We start from the raw sequence: 18,275 nt of genomic DNA on the forward strand, positions 1-18,275 counted from the left end.
GATCGATGGACAAGGCGATCAGAGGGATTGTTTTTAGATGAAGACGACGTCAGGGAGTGGCGTGAAATTGAGGAGGGGGCCGGAAGAAGCTTGGTGGGTTGTCTACCGAGTTGGGCAATGAAAGAAGATGTAGCCCACGCGGGGTTGCGAGGCCGGCGCCACGGGCACTGCGGAGGGAAACAAACTCGATGGGTTTAGTCCCACATCGACAAGCGACGCCCGGAGCTGTGACCGGCTTATGCTTCCGCTGTTGCAGCCGTGATTGTCCCTTCGGGGACATCCGAGTAAAATTGGAACGATACCGAGAAGATTAGCATGGCTCTCGCGCATAGTGATGACGCACAACAAGAAATGGTCCAAAAATTTGAGATTTCACAACCAGCGGCTCTTCCCACTCTCGCATATGCCCCCTAGATTCTCTTTTCGCACCTTGGTTTTTCGTATTAGGCCTCTAGTCTCGTCTATGCTCACATGGCTACTCTGCGGTTCTACTTGAGCCCTTCTATTTTACGTGCCTTACAAATAGGTCCTTTTTAAGAAAAATGTTTCATGCCTTTTCGTGTACTAGCGCAGTCTTCATTTTGCTACGAATATGTTGTTCTACTATTGTAAACCCTAATTGCTTAGATACGACTGAAGCTTCACTTTCAAACTGGTCTTTTAGCTTTTCTTTCAAAAATTTCATTGCATATAGCCCCTACATCACTACATGATAGCTAGTTGTTTACGCGGATGTTTAGTACTAAATGTTTCTCAATAAGGATTATTCACTATATCATCACAAATCAAACCGTGAAGAAGGATGCAATTAGCTTTGTAATCCAACCATGTATGTACAAGATAGTAGATAACGCACGGGCTGAAACCATGCTTGGAAAGTTCGTGGAACAATTAGTCAGTAGCCACAGACGTACGTTCGGGCCTCGCACTCTTTTGTGAACATAAAATAAAACATCAAGGAGACTACTAAGTACGGAAAGAGAACCAGGAGATAGAAACAATGTGCATGTAAGTAGTGGATCATTTTAGTGCTAGAAGCGCCGACTTGCTACACTACACAAACCTTAGACAAGAATCACATGTTATGTCTAGTTCATATTGTCTGCTTTGAAACAAGATCTACTGTACATGTCCGTCAGGTCTTTTTTAGCGAAGCTTGTGATTTGTCCTGGCTCACTAGTCGTGACCACTCAAAAGCAGCGTGCATCTGGCTCGCGGATGACTGCAAAGATAGGAATCGTACTCCGATCCTCTCACATGAACATCAGCAAGGCTGAAACATATACACATCACAATGCTAGAGATTGGAAAGCAAGTAGAAATGGATTTATCTCAAACAATGCAAACCAGACTAAAGATAATCGCATCTCGTCCACATATGAATCAAATATTAACGAATCGAACATGAAGATGATACCACAATGCAGATCTAAGCAGATGAGATGGTTTTGAACTAATTCAACACACGCGCATTACATAAAGAAATTGACAAGAAGAATATTAACAAATAGGAGTGCAACATGCTTTAAAAATATATATACAAAGTAGTTTAATGGAGACAAATACAAGTGTGCAGAAGATGAGCCCAATAACAATAGCATTAATAATATCGAAACAAATGCATAAAGATAATCGATGAGGTGATTTCAAAGCACACCTGAAGTTCGATGCTCGAACATAATTCCACAAAAGCACAAACAAAGCTTTAAAAACTATCAGTGAGATCGATTTCAACTTATGTCTATTCTCTGTCATGAAAGTTCGAAGAAGAGAAAAAACTATAGAAGCTTTTTGTACCAAGTAAGTTCCTCTTGTGGAGAATCGGTAATTAAACTAGGTGAGTCCCAATTATTTTTAAAGCGGAAAAATGTGCTTTGTAGTTTTTCTTCATTTTATCAGCTGTGAGTGCAAGATGCTTGTTTGGGAAAAAGCAAATGGACAAGCAAGGGTGGATGCTTGAGTCCAAGGCTTAGCAACTTTTGCATATTCAAAATTAAAGAATAATCCGTAGACTTTGCATCATCTTAAAGCTGCAGTAGAGGCAAAGAAAATATGATGAAAAATTTCATGCAAAAGATGGTTAATTCATTAACTCATATCATCAGCATGAAGTAGGTGCTCAAGTTATAACATGGTGCATCATCTTTGCTTTTTGAACTTCTTTAAAGATGCACAGGTAGTTCAAGCCAAGCTCAAGCACGCCACCCTTCTACATACAATATCTACTCTCCATTCTTTTGTTTAAAATGTGAAACTAAGTTCAAACAACATTTTACATAAGACTTATCTAGATGTATTGCAACAAATCATGAGCTCACGTCATACACAATTACGACTCACACCAAATGATTCTAGTTGATTAGCACTAACACAATTAAGGTCACATCAAAACAAATATATATAGTAGAACAATAATGCCAGCTTGATCATTGACAAACTTTAACATGATCATGATGGATTCTTGTCTGAAAAGAACAAATTGATTTAAAGATGAATATCAAGCATCAAACACGATAGATGTACGATGTCTTCCATAACTGAATGCATCACCAAACAAAAACTTGTGATTTAAGAATGAAAATCATGCTTACAGTAATCGAATACAATGTTTAATGTAATGTCGACGATCATTAATCCTCAGCAGACAAGACCATCAGGATGGTCGCTTTCACAACAATATAACTTAGCAGATGTCACAGACATCACATTTTCAGATCAGGAAGAACCTTCTCAGACATGGCTATTCTAGCAACTATACACAAATTCCTCTTTTCTAGCATCTATCGGTGGTAGGTACGAATCATCATTTAAGATCATTTCGATGGTCTAGGAACTAAGATGTGATGGATGTGTCAAAGACCTAGACAATAGATGTTCCTCCCCATTTGTTTCGGGCTCAGTATAAATACAACTAAAGCTATGGGTTCAAAAGTAAACAAGAACACAAGAAGATCCACATCCACATTGCTTTGAAACAATGACAAAAATGAGGTGTCATCTGAACATTGCAACATGCATTGTTTATTTTCTGTTGGAACAGAAATTACGAAATGCTCATTTTGTAAAGTAGCAAGAGCCTGGTTCAGTTTAGGCAAGATCAGTTGGTGATATTATTTGTAGTGAAAGACAATGGCTTATTATGAAAATACTCGGTATGTACATGTACTAAGCTCTAATAAAAATTACTCCCTCTGTTCCATTCTATAGTGCCTATAGTTTTTTGGCACGGAAATTAGCGCAAGAGTATTTTTTACACAAGACCCCTAGCTAAACGATTTGAGATCAACGTAAAATTTGGGAAATTCATATCTTCCTAACTTACCATAATAAATTTGGGAGCTGAACGATTTGGAAGCTGAACGGGAAGGAGGTAATTGAAAAAAAAGCTAAGCTACAACCTTATATTCTGAAACAAATGCCAAAAATCTATAGGCACTATAGAAAGGAACGGAGGGAGTATGATTTTTCACACCCCAACAGGAGCCATGGACTAACCTTACAGGAGTCCATTGTAGCCGACCCTTCTCATCAAGATACGGTCACATCTTATCTTGTCATGTTTCAGCAACTCGAAAAAGAGTCATTCCCATCTGCTAGCTCAAGCAACACCTCATCAAGAACAACTGTTACGCTGCCAGCATGCCGTCAACAAACACGGTTCATCACCAACAAAGGACGCTACACGAGGGACCATGTTAAACCATAGTCCTGAGTCTTATTATGCGGGCAGTCTTAGCCGGCCCTCTTCGCCATCTCTCAGCAATCATATCCAACAAGTGATCACCGGATTGTTATCCGATGTTTGTCTTTCAATCAAGTAAGAATCAGCATGAAAGCCATCTGGATATAGTCGATAATTCGTGATTAGCCGATGAAGCATTCAACACCATATTGAGCAGCCCATGTTTCAATGAACCCACCTGAATATTCATTGACCAGGACAAACAGCTGTATCCGTGTTTTCGCCTCTGAGCGTTCTTTCCGGAAAGGATTATCTGCAATGCTTTTAAGAACTGAAACATTCTGACCAGATCCTCGTCAAAAGTGACATCAAGATCGCTGCAAAATAGAATTAATAAATGTTTAAAATAGTGCAAAACACATACAAGAAACTAATGCCAAAATTCAGTTAAACATGAAAAGTAGAAACAATAGTCTAGTTTTCGCGCTCAATTTACTTGTTCTGCAGCATTACGGTACAACAAATATGGAGGCTATAGTTAATATGGAGGCTATAGTTCGTATACAAATATGCGCTCATATTAACTATAGCCTCCATATTTGTTGTACCGTAATGCTGCAGAACAAGTAAATTGAGCGCGAAAACTAGACTATTGTTTCTACTTTTCATGTTTAACTGAATTTTGGCATTAGTTTCTTGTATGTGTTTTGCACTATTCTGAACATTTATTAATTCTATTTTGCAGCGATCTTGATGTCACTTTTGACGAGGATACTGGGCCTGGAATGTTTCAGTTCTTAAAAACATTCAGGGATAATCCTTCCCAAAAAGGAACGCCTCAAGGGCGAAAACACCTGGATACACTGTTTGTCCTGGTCAATGAAATATTCAAGTGGGGGTTCATTGAAACATGGGCTGCTCAATATGGGGTGTTGGGAGCTGCTCAGTCCAGGCTAATCCGCAATTATTCTGACATATCTGAGATGGCTTTCATGCTGATTCTTTACTTGATTGAAAGACAAACATCGGATAACAATCCTGGTGATCACTTGTTGGATATGATTGCTGAGAAGGATGGCCAGAGGGCTCGGCTAAGGCTTGCCCGGTTACAATTAAGACTCCAGGACTATGGTTTTAACATGGTCCCTCGTGTAGCGTCCTTTGTTGGTGATGAACCTGTGTTTGTTGACAGCACATTCCGGGCGCGGAACATTGTTCTTGATGAGGTGTTGCTTAGCAGGCTAACAGGTGGGAATGACTCTTTTCTGAAGTTGCTGAAACATGACAAGATAAGATGTGACCGTATCTTGATGAGAAGGGTCGGCTACAATGGACTCCTGTAAGGTTAGTCCATGGCTCCTGTTGGGGTGTGAAAAATCATAATGTTTATTAGAGCTTAGTACATGTACATACCGAGTATTTTCATAATAAGCCATTGTCTTTCACTACAAATAATATCACCAACTGATCTTGCCTAAACTGAACCAGGCGCTTGCTACTTTACAAAATGAGCATTTCGTAATTTCTGTTCCAACAGAAAATAAACAATGCATGTTGCAATGTTCAGATGACACCTCATTTTTGTCATTGTTTCAAAGCAATGTGGATGTGGATCTTCTTGTGTTGCTGTTTACTTTTGAACCCATGCTTCTGTTTAGTTGTATTTATATTGAGCCCAGGAAACAAATGGGGAGGAACATCTATTGTCTAGGGTCTTTGACACATCCATCACATCTTAGTTCCTAGACCATCAGACTGATCTTAAATGATGATTCGTACCTACCACCGATAGATGCTAAGAAAAGAGGAATTTGTGTATAGTTGCTAGAATAGCCAGTCTCGAGAAGGTTCTTCTCGACCGAAAATGTGATGTCTTGTAACTTCTAAGTTATATTGTTGTGAAACTGACCGTCCTCTCGTTGGTCTTATCTCGCGAGGATTAATGATGCCGACATTGCATTAAACATTGTATTCCAGCTTCGTAAGCATGATTTTCATTCTTAAATCACAAGTTTTTTATTTGGTGATGCATTCCGTTATGGAAGATTCGTACATCTATCTGTGTTTTACACTGGATATTCATCTTTAAATCGATTTGTTCTTTTCGACAAGAACCATCATGATCATGTTAAAGTTTGTCAATGATCAAACTGGCATTATTGTTCTACTATAGTATATTTGTTAGATGTGACCTTAATTGTGTTAGTGCTAATCAACTAGAATCATTTGGTGTGACCGTAATTGTGTATGACGTGAGCTCATGATTTATTGCAATACATCTAGATAAGTCTTACGTAAAATGTTGTTTGAACTTAGTTTCACATTTTTAAACAAAAGAATGGAGAGTAGATATTGTATGTAGAAGGGTGGCGTGCTTGAGCTTAGGCTTTAACTACCTGTGCATCTTTAAAGAAGTTCAAAAAAGGCAAAGATGTGCACCATGTTATAACTTGAGCACCTACTTCATGCAGAGATATGAGTTAATGGAATTAACCATCTTTTTTGCATGAAATTTTTCATCATATTTTCTTTGCCTCTACGCAGTTTTAAGATGATGCAAAGTCTCTGGATTATTCTTTAATTTTCGAATATGCAAAAGTTGCTAAGCCTTGAACTCAAGCATCCACCCTTGCTTGTCCATTTGCTTTTTCCCAAACAAGCATCTTACACTCACACTGTTAAAATGAAGAAAAATACAAGCATGCGATTTTTCCGCTTTAAATAATAATTGGGACTCACCTAGTTTAATTACCTGATTCTCTGACAAGAGGAACTTACTTGGTACAAAAGCTTCTATAGTTTTTTTCTCTTCCGAACTTTCTCGTAGCAGAATAGACATAAGTTGAAATCAGTCTACCGATAGTTTTTAAAGCTTTGTTTGTGCTTTTGTGGAATTATGTTTCGAACGCATCAGGTTCGGACTTAGGTGTGCTTTGAAATCACCTCATCGGTTATCTTTATGCATTTGTTTCGATATTATTAATGCTATTGTTATTGGGCCTATCTTTCCGCCACTTGTATTTGTCTCTGTTAATCACTGTGTATATATATTTTTAAAGCATGTTGCACTCCCTATTTGTTAATATTCTTCTTGTCAATTTCTTTATGTAATCTGGCGTGTGTTGAATTAGTTCAAAACCATCTCATCTGCTTAGATCTGCATTTGTGGTATCATCTTCATGTTCCAGTTCGTTAATATTTGATTCATATGTGGGACGGATGCGGTTATCTTTTAGCTGGTTTGCATTGTTTGAGATAAATCCATTTCTACTTGTTTTCCAATCTCTAACATTGTGTGTGTATATGTTTCAGCTTGCTTCGGTGTTCATGTGAGAGGATCGGAGTACATTCCTATGTCTGGGGTCATCTGCCGAACCAGATTACGCGTTTTTTGGTGGCGCCGACTACGACTAGTGAAGCCAGACAAATCACAAGCTTCTGAAAAAAAAAGACCTGACGGACATGCTGCAGGAACTTGTTTCAAAAAAGACAATATGAACTAGACATAACATGTATTCTTGTCTAAGGTTTGTGTGGTGTAGCAAGACTGCCTTCTAGCACTAAAATGATCCATACTTACATGCAATTGTTTCTATCTCCTGGTTCTCTTTTCCACACTTAGTAGTCTCCTTAGTGTTTTATTTTATGTTCGCAAAAAAAGAGTGCGAGGCCTGAACGTGCGTCAGGTGGCTACGGCTAATTGTTCACGAACTTTCCAAGCATGGTTTCAGCCCCCGTGCGTTATCTACTATCTTGTACATACATGGTTGGATTACAAAGCACTGCATCCTTCTCACAGTTTGATTTGTGATGATATAGTGAATAATCCTTATTGAGAAACATTTTAGTACTAAATATCACAGAAACAACTTAGCTATCATGTAGTGATGTAGGGCTATATGCAATGAAATTTTTGAAAGAAAAGCTAAAAGACCAGTTTGAAAGTGAAGCTTCGTCAGATCGTAAGCAATTAGGGTTTACAATAGCAGGCACATATTCGTAGCAAAATGAAGACCTAGCGCTAGTAATAGTCGAAATGTTATGGCCTGAAAGGCATGAAACATTTTTCTTAAAAAGGACCTATTTGTAAGGCACGTAAAATAGAAGGGCTCAAGTAGAAACCGCTAGAGCACGCCTATGAGCATAGACGGACTAGAGCGCTAATACAGAAAAAACCAAGGTCGCGAAAGAGAGAATCTAGGGGCATATCTGAGAGTGGGAAGGACCGGCGTTTGAAATCTCAAATTTTTTTGGACCATTTCTTGATTTGTGCGTGTCATCCTTGCGCAGGGGCCATGCTAATCTTCTCTGTATCGTTCCAATTTTATCGGATGTCCCCGAAGGGACAATCACAGTTGCAACAAGCGAGCTTATAAACCGGTCACAACTCCGGTCGATTGTCGATGTGGGACTAAACATCAAGTCTGTTTCCCTCCGCGGTGCCCGTGCGCCAGCCTCGCGACCCCGCATGGGCTACATCTTCTTTCATGGCCCAACTCGGTAGACAGCCCACCAAGCTTCTTCCGGCCCCTCTCCTCCAATTTCACGCCACTCCCTCTGATCGTCTTCATCTAAAAAAAATCCCTCTGATCGCCTTGTCCATCGATCCAGGCGAGAAAGAGCTTGCTATAGAAAAAACACGATTGCCTTCTCATGATTCTTTGATGAGGCGTGTGCGCCATGTCCGACACGAGACTGAGTTTGGAAAATTGGAAATATGATACAGCACTCATAAGAAAACCAACCATGATGAGCTCTATCATTCTGGTTATTTCTCAGTCATAGGCTTCAATGAAAGTAGTGATTCATGGACATGCACACCGTGTGCTAAAAAAAGACGTATTCGAGTCGAAGACACGTAAGACGTGGGGGCTCATAGTTGTTCAAGACCTTGTTAGTTCCTCAGTCCTCACATGGCGCAAGTTATAGTTTTGTTTTCTTCATAAAAGTTGGCGAGGCAACATTTTGTTGGGGAAAGTTGGCGGATCAGCGAAGTCTTTTCGAAAAAATAAGGATTAACTATGTATTTTACCCTTAAATGTTGGTGATTGGAGCAAAATCCCCCTAAACTCAAATGTTTGTTACGAGCAAAATCCTGCTAAATTCTTGGTGTGTGATTTTAACACTTACTTATTCAATACTAGGTAAATCTCCCCCTCGGTCGGTTTTTGGGCGGAGTTGGGTGGTTTTGGGTAGATTTTGGATGGTTTGGGGTATTTGGCCGTTGCAGACTCGTAGCACTGACGTGGCGTGGTTCTATTAGATCATAACGGGTGCCATTTTGACAAGGCTCTGCTAGGTCACTCTTTCCGAAGGAATTCGCTGAGATGCAAACTGCCGATGCGGGCGTGTGATAGTTGATACATGTATCGATATGTTTACCGTGAACCAGTGCCTCATGGCGCTTTTTAGCCAGGATAAGATTCATCTACAAATCTTCATCAGGTTGGGAAAAACAAAAGTGTTCAACCGAAAAGAACTAATTCAAGTTGGAAACCACCGGATGAAGGTACTATAACATAAATGTTAACGATGGATTTATGGATTTAATATTGAGAGTAATTAGGGCACATATGGGTGTGTTATACGTGACCGTACATGTAAACTTCTAAAGGCACAAGCCCTTTGGTATAACCAGGGATCGCCTACCCTAGTGATGGAAGCTCAAGCTTTAAGAGATGGAGTTCGGCTGATGAGGGCATCCCTGCACCTCCTATTGTTCCTATGAAGAGGAGGTGAAGCCCAACTTCAGATGATACGGGCATGAAGCCCGAGGTGAAGCCCAATTTCAGGACTCCACCTAGTTAGTTATCTTATCTATCGTATTTTATATCTATGGTCATATGTGGGCCAATTAGGTGTTGCCCAATCTTTCACAGCGAGAACCCGGGTAGATAGATACCTCCAATTACGCGCGGAACGCAACCTGAAGTAGAGGATAAATCGAGGAGACACCTTGATCGCCACGTGTGCACTGGTCAAGCCCTAAAAACTGCCCGCGCAGAACTAGGGTAGGCCCGTCAGGTCAAGTCCTGTCAATCAGCCTACAGCTGCTACACGTCAACAGTGACGTCATAAAAAAAACCTAGAAGCATTCAAAGGAAAAATGGAAAGTTATCGGATGAAGGACTTGAGTCTACGCACGAATTGCAAGCATCCGTACCTAGACTCAGGGGCTACTCCCATCGGGAGCGCTGACGCGCACCCGATAAAATGAAGACTCGAAGGAAAAATGTTTTGGAGGAAGAGATAATTACTTGACCTAAGTCTGCACTCGGCTGCAAACACCCGCGCCCAGACTCGGGGGTTACTCCCATCGGGAGTGCGAGATGCGCACCCGACATAATGAGCAGTTGAAGGAAAAAGGAATAGAAGAAATATTGTTTGAATAGCTCGAGTCTGCACTCGGTTACAGGCACTCGCACCCAGACTCGAGGACAACTCCCATCGGGAGCGCGCGACGCGCACCCGATAGAAGTTTTTTGCACTCCAGGATCATGTCCGGGGACTTGATTCTGTGTAGGGTAACGTTGTTTTGTCATCGGCAGTTAACCAACAAAAGTTGGGCACGTTACTCATTATCCCTTACATAAAGAAAATATATCGACTGACCCATGAAGACCTGCGGAGAACTTCGGCGAGAGGAGAATATTCGAGTGGTACAACTTGAATCTACGCACGGATTGCAAGCATCCGTACCTAGACTCGGGGGCTACTCCCATCGGGAGCGCTGACGCGCACCCGATAGAAGAAGATGAAGCAGATTCAAGATGCCGTAGGCCGGTCTTTATTAAGTGGGGAGGAAAGTTTACAACAAGATGTTGCCATCTCCGAGGTTGAGCATTGTTAGAGAGGAGCCGAGGTCGCAGACATGCCCGAGTCCTCAGCTTACAAGACACAGGACTAAAGACCCAGAAGGGATCAGATAGAAACTACACGGCCGACCGATCGCCACAAGGCCAGTTTTTCAGTAATGGCTTTGAACACTTCCAGTTCGGCTGTGCACAAAATTCAGTCATAACTAGCAGTGAAACAGGGTATCCACTAAAAATTTCATAAACTGATGAGTAACTAAAATATCTTCACCAAAGCAACTACTACATTATAAAAATTTAAACCATGCAGTAGTTCATCAATTTTCTTGCTCGGATGTGGATATAAAATTACACCTTTTCTGAATGCACGTAGTGCTAAAATTCAGTTAAACATGAAAAGTACAAACTACTGACTTTTTTTTACCCTGCAAACTACTGTCTTTTATCAATTGTCACCTACAGGTTACAGTACATGTTCAACATGAACTACATGATCCTCTAATACATGGCCACATCAAATCTTGCATCAAATAAAATCACATCTACTTCTAACTGTCAAGATGAGGACACAGTACAATACAAAACATACAAAGGGACCATTGATGATAACAACAGAGAGTTAGATACTAACCCAAGTGTGTAGGAAACATCATAATCAATCAAAATATTAGAAAGAAACTTCGAAGGCAGATGTCCTGAATCTTTCAATTGACACCATGGAACAATATTGAGGTCAATGTCAGTGTCACGCACTTCTTGAAATGCAACAGAGTACCCATTAGTTTCATCCACGGCGATGCGAACTATGCTGTCACCACCCCTAATCTGCACAAGGAAGTGGCGCATATCCTCAAGCTACAAAAAAAGAGAACTGTAAGAACATCTATCACATAAAATAGAATACAAGGTATACCTTTGATTTAGGAAGCGAAGAAATCATACCTTAAGTATATGCGCAGGGGTAACTGGAACTTGGACCACACCACCAGGAAGTTGAACATCAAGTTTCAATTGGTAGGTCTGTAGATTATATAACCTTCTTGCATTGCTGTACAGCTGAAGTGCCGGAGGAGTCAACTGCGCTGGGATTTGGAAAACAGGCAACGCTCCAACAGTTGCTTGCGCAGGTAGACGAAACCGCAGGTTCTCTTGCTGGACAAGACGTTTTGCTTGATCTCTTGTCATGAAGCTAAAAAGAAAAGAAAAAATACAAATGTTAAGGTTCACTGTTAGAGCATATTGAGACCCTAATGTAGACACAAGATGTCCACTATGTTTCAGATTTGATGAAGACGGAGGCCACATTTTCCTCAAATGTAAATTGGTGAAACAATTATGGAGGCAGCTTCAACTTGATAATTTAGTTAACGCAAGTTGCAGAATCCAAGCGAATTATTATGGATCCTAGAGACTATGAGAACATGTGGGATATATGCCTAGCTTATTAAAGTCAAAACTTGATAATTTAGTTAACGCAAGTTGCAGCATCCAAGTAGGTTTTTTTTAGATATTAATATAACCAGAAAATATAAATCTTAGCACAGGATGGGTAACAGAACGAGAGCTTACTGTCCACGACCGCCACGACCTCCACCTCCGCCGCCGTTCCACCGTCCGCGTCCGCCGCCGTTCTGACCTCCACCTCCGCCGCCGTTCCACCCTCCGCCTCCGCGGCCGTTCCACCGTCCGCGTCCGCCGCCGTTCAACCGTCCGCGTCCGCCGCCGTTCAACCGTCCGCGTCCGCCGCCGTTCCACCCTCCGCGTCCGCCGCCGTTCCACCCTCCGCGTCCGCCGCCGTGCCACCCTCCACCTCCGCCGCCGTTCCACCCTCCACCTCCGTTCCGCCCTCCATCTCCGCCTCTGCCACGGCCGCGCTGTGCCATGGCTGAAATGTGGATGCTAGGGTTTTCGTTAGCACTCCGAAGTCCCAACTCGACTTGAAGTAGAAACGAGCGGAGGGGCACGGGTGTAGGGGAGCGGGCCTTGGGCCGTAATGGGAGTTTGTGCGATAATCATCGCTCACTGTTGACAGTCTGCAATTCATCAAATAAAAGGGAGTATTAGAGGATGTAGGCTTGAGTCGTTATTGGGCGAGTTTGTGCGATATTCAGCGCTCACTATTGACAGTCTGCAATTCATCAGATAATCGAGCGAAGAATCGGTAGGCTTTTGACTTACAGTACAGCGTTATTGGGGCGGTGCATGTCGTCTCCGTTCATCTCCCGATGTTGTTCTTGGCGTTACGGTTTGAGCTGGTGATTACAGAGAAGGGAGGAGGAGGGGAGAGATTAGATGCAGCGCTAATCGTCGGGGAGGGGACTCTTTATATAGCAGTGAGGAGGTGGAAGGATTAGGCCGGTGAGCAATTAAGATCCATAATTTATGCCATGCCCACAGGCGTCGGGGGCGCCACGTAGTACTCCCACAACAGCTGTCACGCGTGGTGCGAGGCCACGACACGTACGTGGAAATAAAGCGCGAGAAGATTTCGCTCACCCGTTACGGAGAAGTTTCCTCTCCCTGTTTTATTAATAATAAAAGCGCGAGAAGATTTCGTTCACACGTCATTAGAGCATCTCCAGTCGCGTCCCCAAAACCGTCCCCCAAAGGGATTTGGGGCGCGCCGGACAAAAAAACGTTCCCAGCCGCGCGCCCCAAAGCCCTTTTTTGTCCGGCGCTCCCGATACGGTGTCCGGCGTCCCGAGCCCGTCCCCGTCCCACAGGGGACGCACCGGGCACGCCGGACACAACGAAGTGAGAGGCGAGGAGGCGCGGGGCCGACCCGTCAGCGGCTCGGACGCTCAACCGCCACATACGTAGCGACGGTGCAGTTGACAGGAAGCGGAACCGTCGCATTGGCAACCGCGTCGACGACGCGCCAACCCCGCCGGAATGGAGCGCCGACTCCTCGGAAGAGCAACCGCTGCTCTCTTCGACTTCTGCGCCGCCGTTCATCCGCGCTCAATAAGACCCGTACGTACGCCGTCATTCATCCAAGCCTCCATCCGACACCTCCAGCGACGATGAGCTACATCTCCCAGCTCACGTCCGACACCTCCAGCGAGGGAAAGTCTGCTGGCTGGCGCTATTGGTGGGACAAAGCCAGGACGCCGAGCAGCGGCGACGATTCCCCGCCGCCAGTTGACAGCGAGGAGGAATGGCTGGGCTGGGAGGAGGAGGAAGAAGAGAGCGAGGCCGCGGCGGCGGCGGTGGCCCGTGCGAAGGCGAAGGCGGCCAAGGCGAAGGCTGCCAAGGGCAAGGCCAAGGCCAAGGCGCAGCCGACGAGCACCGGCGACGACGACGCGTCGAGCGCCGACACCGCCTCTTCGGAAGAGGTGACGAGCAGGAAGCGCCACCGCGATGACGACGACGAGGCGGGGCCATCAGCGAAGAAGAAGAAGTAGATAGTTTATATGTATTTAATTATATTTTTTCGAAGTTTTATATATAATTTGTTTATGTTCAACCGATTTGAATATTATTAAATAGTTTCTTTCTAGCCAAAAAAAATACTTTTAATGTTTGGGGACGGCGTTTGGGGGACGCAGCTGGGGAGCGACGTCCCCCAAACGCGGCACGAACAAAACACGTCCCCCAAACGCTCGATCCGGCGCGGTTTGGGGGACGCGACTGGAGATGCTCTTAGGGAGTAATACGAGAATAGATTCCTCTCCGTGTCAGTTACGGCGAAGTTTCCTCTCCCCCGTTTTAATCTACTAGTAAAAATGCCCGTGCGTTGCCACGGGTCCACAAATTTTATTTCTCAATGCACACATATAATTCATAACTCACTATGAAATTCAAAACAAATCAAGATAAATTTCATTTCTCAATGCACACATATAATTCATAACTCACTATGAAATTCAAAACAAATCAGGGATATTATAATGTACTACATCATGATAATTCCTATCGCAATCATACAAAGAGGTGGAAAGGGGACTAACATACAGAAATATGTATGAGAACAAAATCATACAATCAATTCCTTGCTCGTTCTCCACCTCCTCTTAGGCACTCTCCAACTTCATTTGGAGAGCCTCCAATAAAATATTCAATCTGTATATCTCATTCAACATTTCTGCAAGATCATGAAAATCAACACCATCACAGCAATACACTCACTCAAGTCTCCACTCTCAAGTCTGCTAAATATTGTTCATCAATTAAATCATTCTTTAAGACACCTGAGAAATACTAAAGCCCAATTGCAAATTACACGCATAAGTGGTGAATAATGAAAAAAATCAAAGAGCCTATCTTATTGCCCAAAAATAACATCTTAAATAAGAATCGACTACAGCCCAAGGGGAGGCAGATTGGATGTTACCGACGACGACATTCTACACCGTCTCTCTGCAGCCGACTTCCTCCATCCTTCAAACCTTTAATAACCTGCCAAGAACAACTATCTTGCTCTCTAAATCATGTAAAGGAACCACTCATACTTAAAGAGAGGCCAAAGGGAATCGTCAAAGGGAGAAACGTAGCTTCATAACGTGATACAAAAATATTCGAAATGGAAAAAAGAAGACGTCGATATCATGAAATAAGCATTTCCAATCAGGTAACATGTGATGTATGAATTAATATTTAATTGCAAATAAAGGACCTTACAAAATACTTTTCCGAGAATTTTAGGAGCAATCAACAGAGGAAATGGACTACATATAAGAATATATATTTTATAACACCGATACAATTGACGACATGCCAGTACAATTGTGTCAAACAAATACATGGCACTACACTAAAATATATATACTTAATCTACAACAGTACGTCACACAATTCGTCCGGGAACTTCACGGAGAACTAATCCAAACAAAGACGCATAGTCGTTTCCCAATGCACATTTTCAAGTATTAAGAAACATACATCATGGTAAGCATATAATGGTTTGCCTTGCAGGTCATAGTGTTTTGCCATGGTGGAGGATTCTATTGGAGTCTGGTCATCTATTTCAAAACAATTACCCAATGCAGCCTCGTAAAGCTGCAAACCACAAAAAGAAATAGACCTCTCGAACAAGTGAGCAATTGACACGGTAAATAAAATAAAAATTATTTACGTCTGAATACTCCTAAGAATAAGCAAAAATTTATGTAGCTTAACAAAAAAACATATTTCTAGTTTTCACTCCTTCAAAAGTGCCAGTTAGGTGTTTAGTACCGGAAGGTTAGGATGAGTAATACTCATCAGCCATCAAAATGCCAGCTCTTGTCCTGCAGTAAGCTCGCATAAAACAAGGTTGGGGTAAGAATAATAAGTGGAAAGTTTTTCAAAGTGCATTTCAGCATGGACATGTGCATTTCTTAAGCTTCTAAATATTTAAGATCTCATTTACCACTCATTGTATCTCCACTACTATAAAGTATCGTTCCATCTCACTCTCACTCTTTCCACCCTGCGCCTCCCCGGAACCACATAAATTTTAATACCCCTGAACATTTGGATATGAAGCCATCCCTCACCTAATGAACTTACCAAGAATGTGAATACAATCATATAGTACTATTGTACTAATAAAATTAGGCTTTACTGAAAGAACTTTTCCCAGCAAAGAACTGCTACCAATTATAAAATGAAAAATACAAATAAGGTCAGTTAAGTTGTAGTACAATCTAGGTATCATTTGTCCAATGGTCAGATATTTGAGTATGATCCTCGGTGCAAATATAAGTGAGAGCTAACCTCATAGGTGGTGTTGCTTAAAGAGTGTCCCCAACAGAGAGTAATGTAAATATGCACACATGATGGTTATATATAGAAGCTGCAATTGATTGAACATAATCATGAGGTAAACTTGAAATAAAAAGACAATTATTATTCTGTCACAACCACGAGCACACGAATTGTATGCGAGAATACGCCTACGCAGACAGTAAGAGCACATCCCATTTCCCAAGTTGTATTTTGAGTAGGATCTCATGAGTTGGGAATCGGCAACGTCCAAAGTTGCCAACCCCATCACTTGATCAAGATGAGATCAAGAATTCAAGATAATAGTATCCCTCCCTCCTCACGATCGACTCGGTGTGGCATCCGAGTTCATATCAAGCTTAAAAAGCCGCAATCTCGAAAAAAGCTTCAAATTTTGAGCACTACATGAACTTGATGTATTAATCAATCCCTACCCCACCCGACCGACCGAGTTACAAGCTACAGATATCCTTACCATTGCGAAGCTGGTTTTTCCGAGGTAATAGAAACAATTTATATTTTAATTAAAGTTGTCAAAACCTAATTTTTAATGTGGCAAGAACCGTCCAGCTTTAGAAACTGCTACGATAGGAAAATATATTTGCATACACCAGCAACAAATTGTTCCCACACGGAGTAATGCACTTGTTCTGTTTTCTCCAAAATTACTTGGAAAATAATATAAAATGAATTGCTTACCCGGCTTCGAGTAGTAGGTCATTCACCACCACTGCAACCTAAATATTACATGGAGATAAGCTCGAGTATCAATTACCGTAAAACCATTCAACCTTTGTTAATTTAGAAACATCATATTTAATCAAGCAAAACTTATTGAAATGATCGTATTTCATGTTCCGAGGGCAAAATACAGCATAGTTAAAATCCTTGAGCCAAGCTTGTTTCTCCTTCCTCTGCTTCACATGCAAAAATAAAGGAAAAACTCATAAGAAGTTGTAGCGACCAGTGAGCACATGATAACTGGAAAAATTCCACAAAACTCGTGTTATCAGTGGGTTCCCCCATCGTCATATTTGTGGTCATTTAACATAATTACTGGCACAAGTTGTTGATAAAAGAATCTTACTACGAATGCTAAAGTTGGTTGCATTCCTTTTTTAGTTAGGTGTTAATATTTTAGCAACTTAGCCCTCTTAACTATCCATTGTTTGTAATATTTTTTCTCAAGCATCTGCACTACATTTCACAACAATATCTTCTCGAGATATGAGGGCAACCTACATTATTTCACGACAAACATCAGATGTTCAGCTACATTGAAATTTTAAGATATTGTGTAGATACCGGGTTACCTGGACTCCTTGATCAGGCTAGGCGAGTGTAGCAAGCATCTGTCGTGTAGTTGATATAGCTGACTTCCGATGTGCTCTTGTCTGCCTTCCCATACTTTTGGACATGCTATATCAGTAGCTTTCCTTTCATGACCAAACACATTAGTAACCCGGTGCACCGGGTAAAGGAGTCACGATGAGCCAGAGTGGTTTTCAGAACTGTGCGTGTACTGCCTGATTTCCATCTTTTTTTCGGGTGTACGCCAACCTGGATTACTTCCTGACAATAATCACAGGATAGGGTGGAACCTTCTTTTGTATCACAGGATGCAACGATATGAAGTGGCAGGTACCATAGTTGAACAACTTCCTCTTTGGAAGCAATTTTACACAATATGACACGCCAAAAATCAAGTATGCTGAGTAAGTGACTTTATGCCCAAGAGAAACCACTAAGAAAAGTAAAATTACCTCTGGCATCAACTCATCATGGTCTAGGTAATCAAGATCAGGTATCAGTAAAGGGGGTACCCACGTGGTTCTCAAGAGAGCCTCTCAGTCTGAAAACGAATATGAAAAAATAACAATGTGATTAGAATGTAGGCAATAGGACAAAGAAAGTAGATCCAACGGTAGAAATACTGCATTACTTCGTGACAATAATCAGCAGAAAGAAATAGCGAACAAAGTAGGCTATATGTCCATAATTTCAGCCCGAGTAGATCACATTTTCAGTTGAAGAACTGATATAGAAAAGTGAAACGTAAAAACTTCCAAAGC

General features: G+C 41.9%; 1 protein-coding gene, 1 long non-coding RNA gene and 2 other non-coding genes across 4 annotated transcripts; 1 reads left to right on the plus strand and 3 right to left on the minus strand.

Annotated features, from left to right (window-relative positions):
- The first annotated feature begins 263 nt into the window (after positions 1–263).
- LOC124650670 lies at positions 264–366 on the plus strand. The gene has a single exon (XR_006987100.1). It is a non-coding gene; the product is annotated as a U6 spliceosomal RNA (small nuclear RNA).
- A 7,560-nt stretch (positions 367–7,926) lies between these two features.
- On the minus strand, positions 7,927–8,029 carry LOC124650667. Its single transcript, XR_006987098.1, has one exon. It is a non-coding gene; the product is annotated as a U6 spliceosomal RNA (small nuclear RNA).
- Positions 8,030–10,836: 2,807 nt separating this feature from the next.
- On the minus strand, positions 10,837–12,120 carry LOC124705951. The gene is made up of 3 exons (XM_047237635.1): positions 12,067–12,120; positions 11,440–11,686; positions 10,837–11,352 (listed from the first exon to the last, which is right to left on the minus strand). Exons 2-3 carry the CDS (start codon positions 11,680–11,682, stop codon positions 11,053–11,055), a joined length of 543 nt encoding a protein of 180 aa, XP_047093591.1. The 5' UTR covers positions 11,683–11,686; positions 12,067–12,120; the 3' UTR covers positions 10,837–11,052.
- A 4,864-nt stretch (positions 12,121–16,984) lies between these two features.
- Positions 16,985–18,056, minus strand: LOC124706355. The gene is made up of 3 exons (XR_007004393.1): positions 17,967–18,056; positions 17,517–17,775; positions 16,985–17,117 (listed from the first exon to the last, which is right to left on the minus strand). It is a non-coding gene; the product is annotated as an uncharacterized LOC124706355 (long non-coding RNA).
- Between the last annotated feature and the right edge of the window lie 219 nt (positions 18,057–18,275).

This window comes from Lolium rigidum, chromosome 4, assembly GCF_022539505.1.
Source record: "Lolium rigidum isolate FL_2022 chromosome 4, APGP_CSIRO_Lrig_0.1, whole genome shotgun sequence".
Classification (NCBI taxonomy): Eukaryota; Viridiplantae; Streptophyta; class Magnoliopsida; order Poales; family Poaceae; genus Lolium; species Lolium rigidum.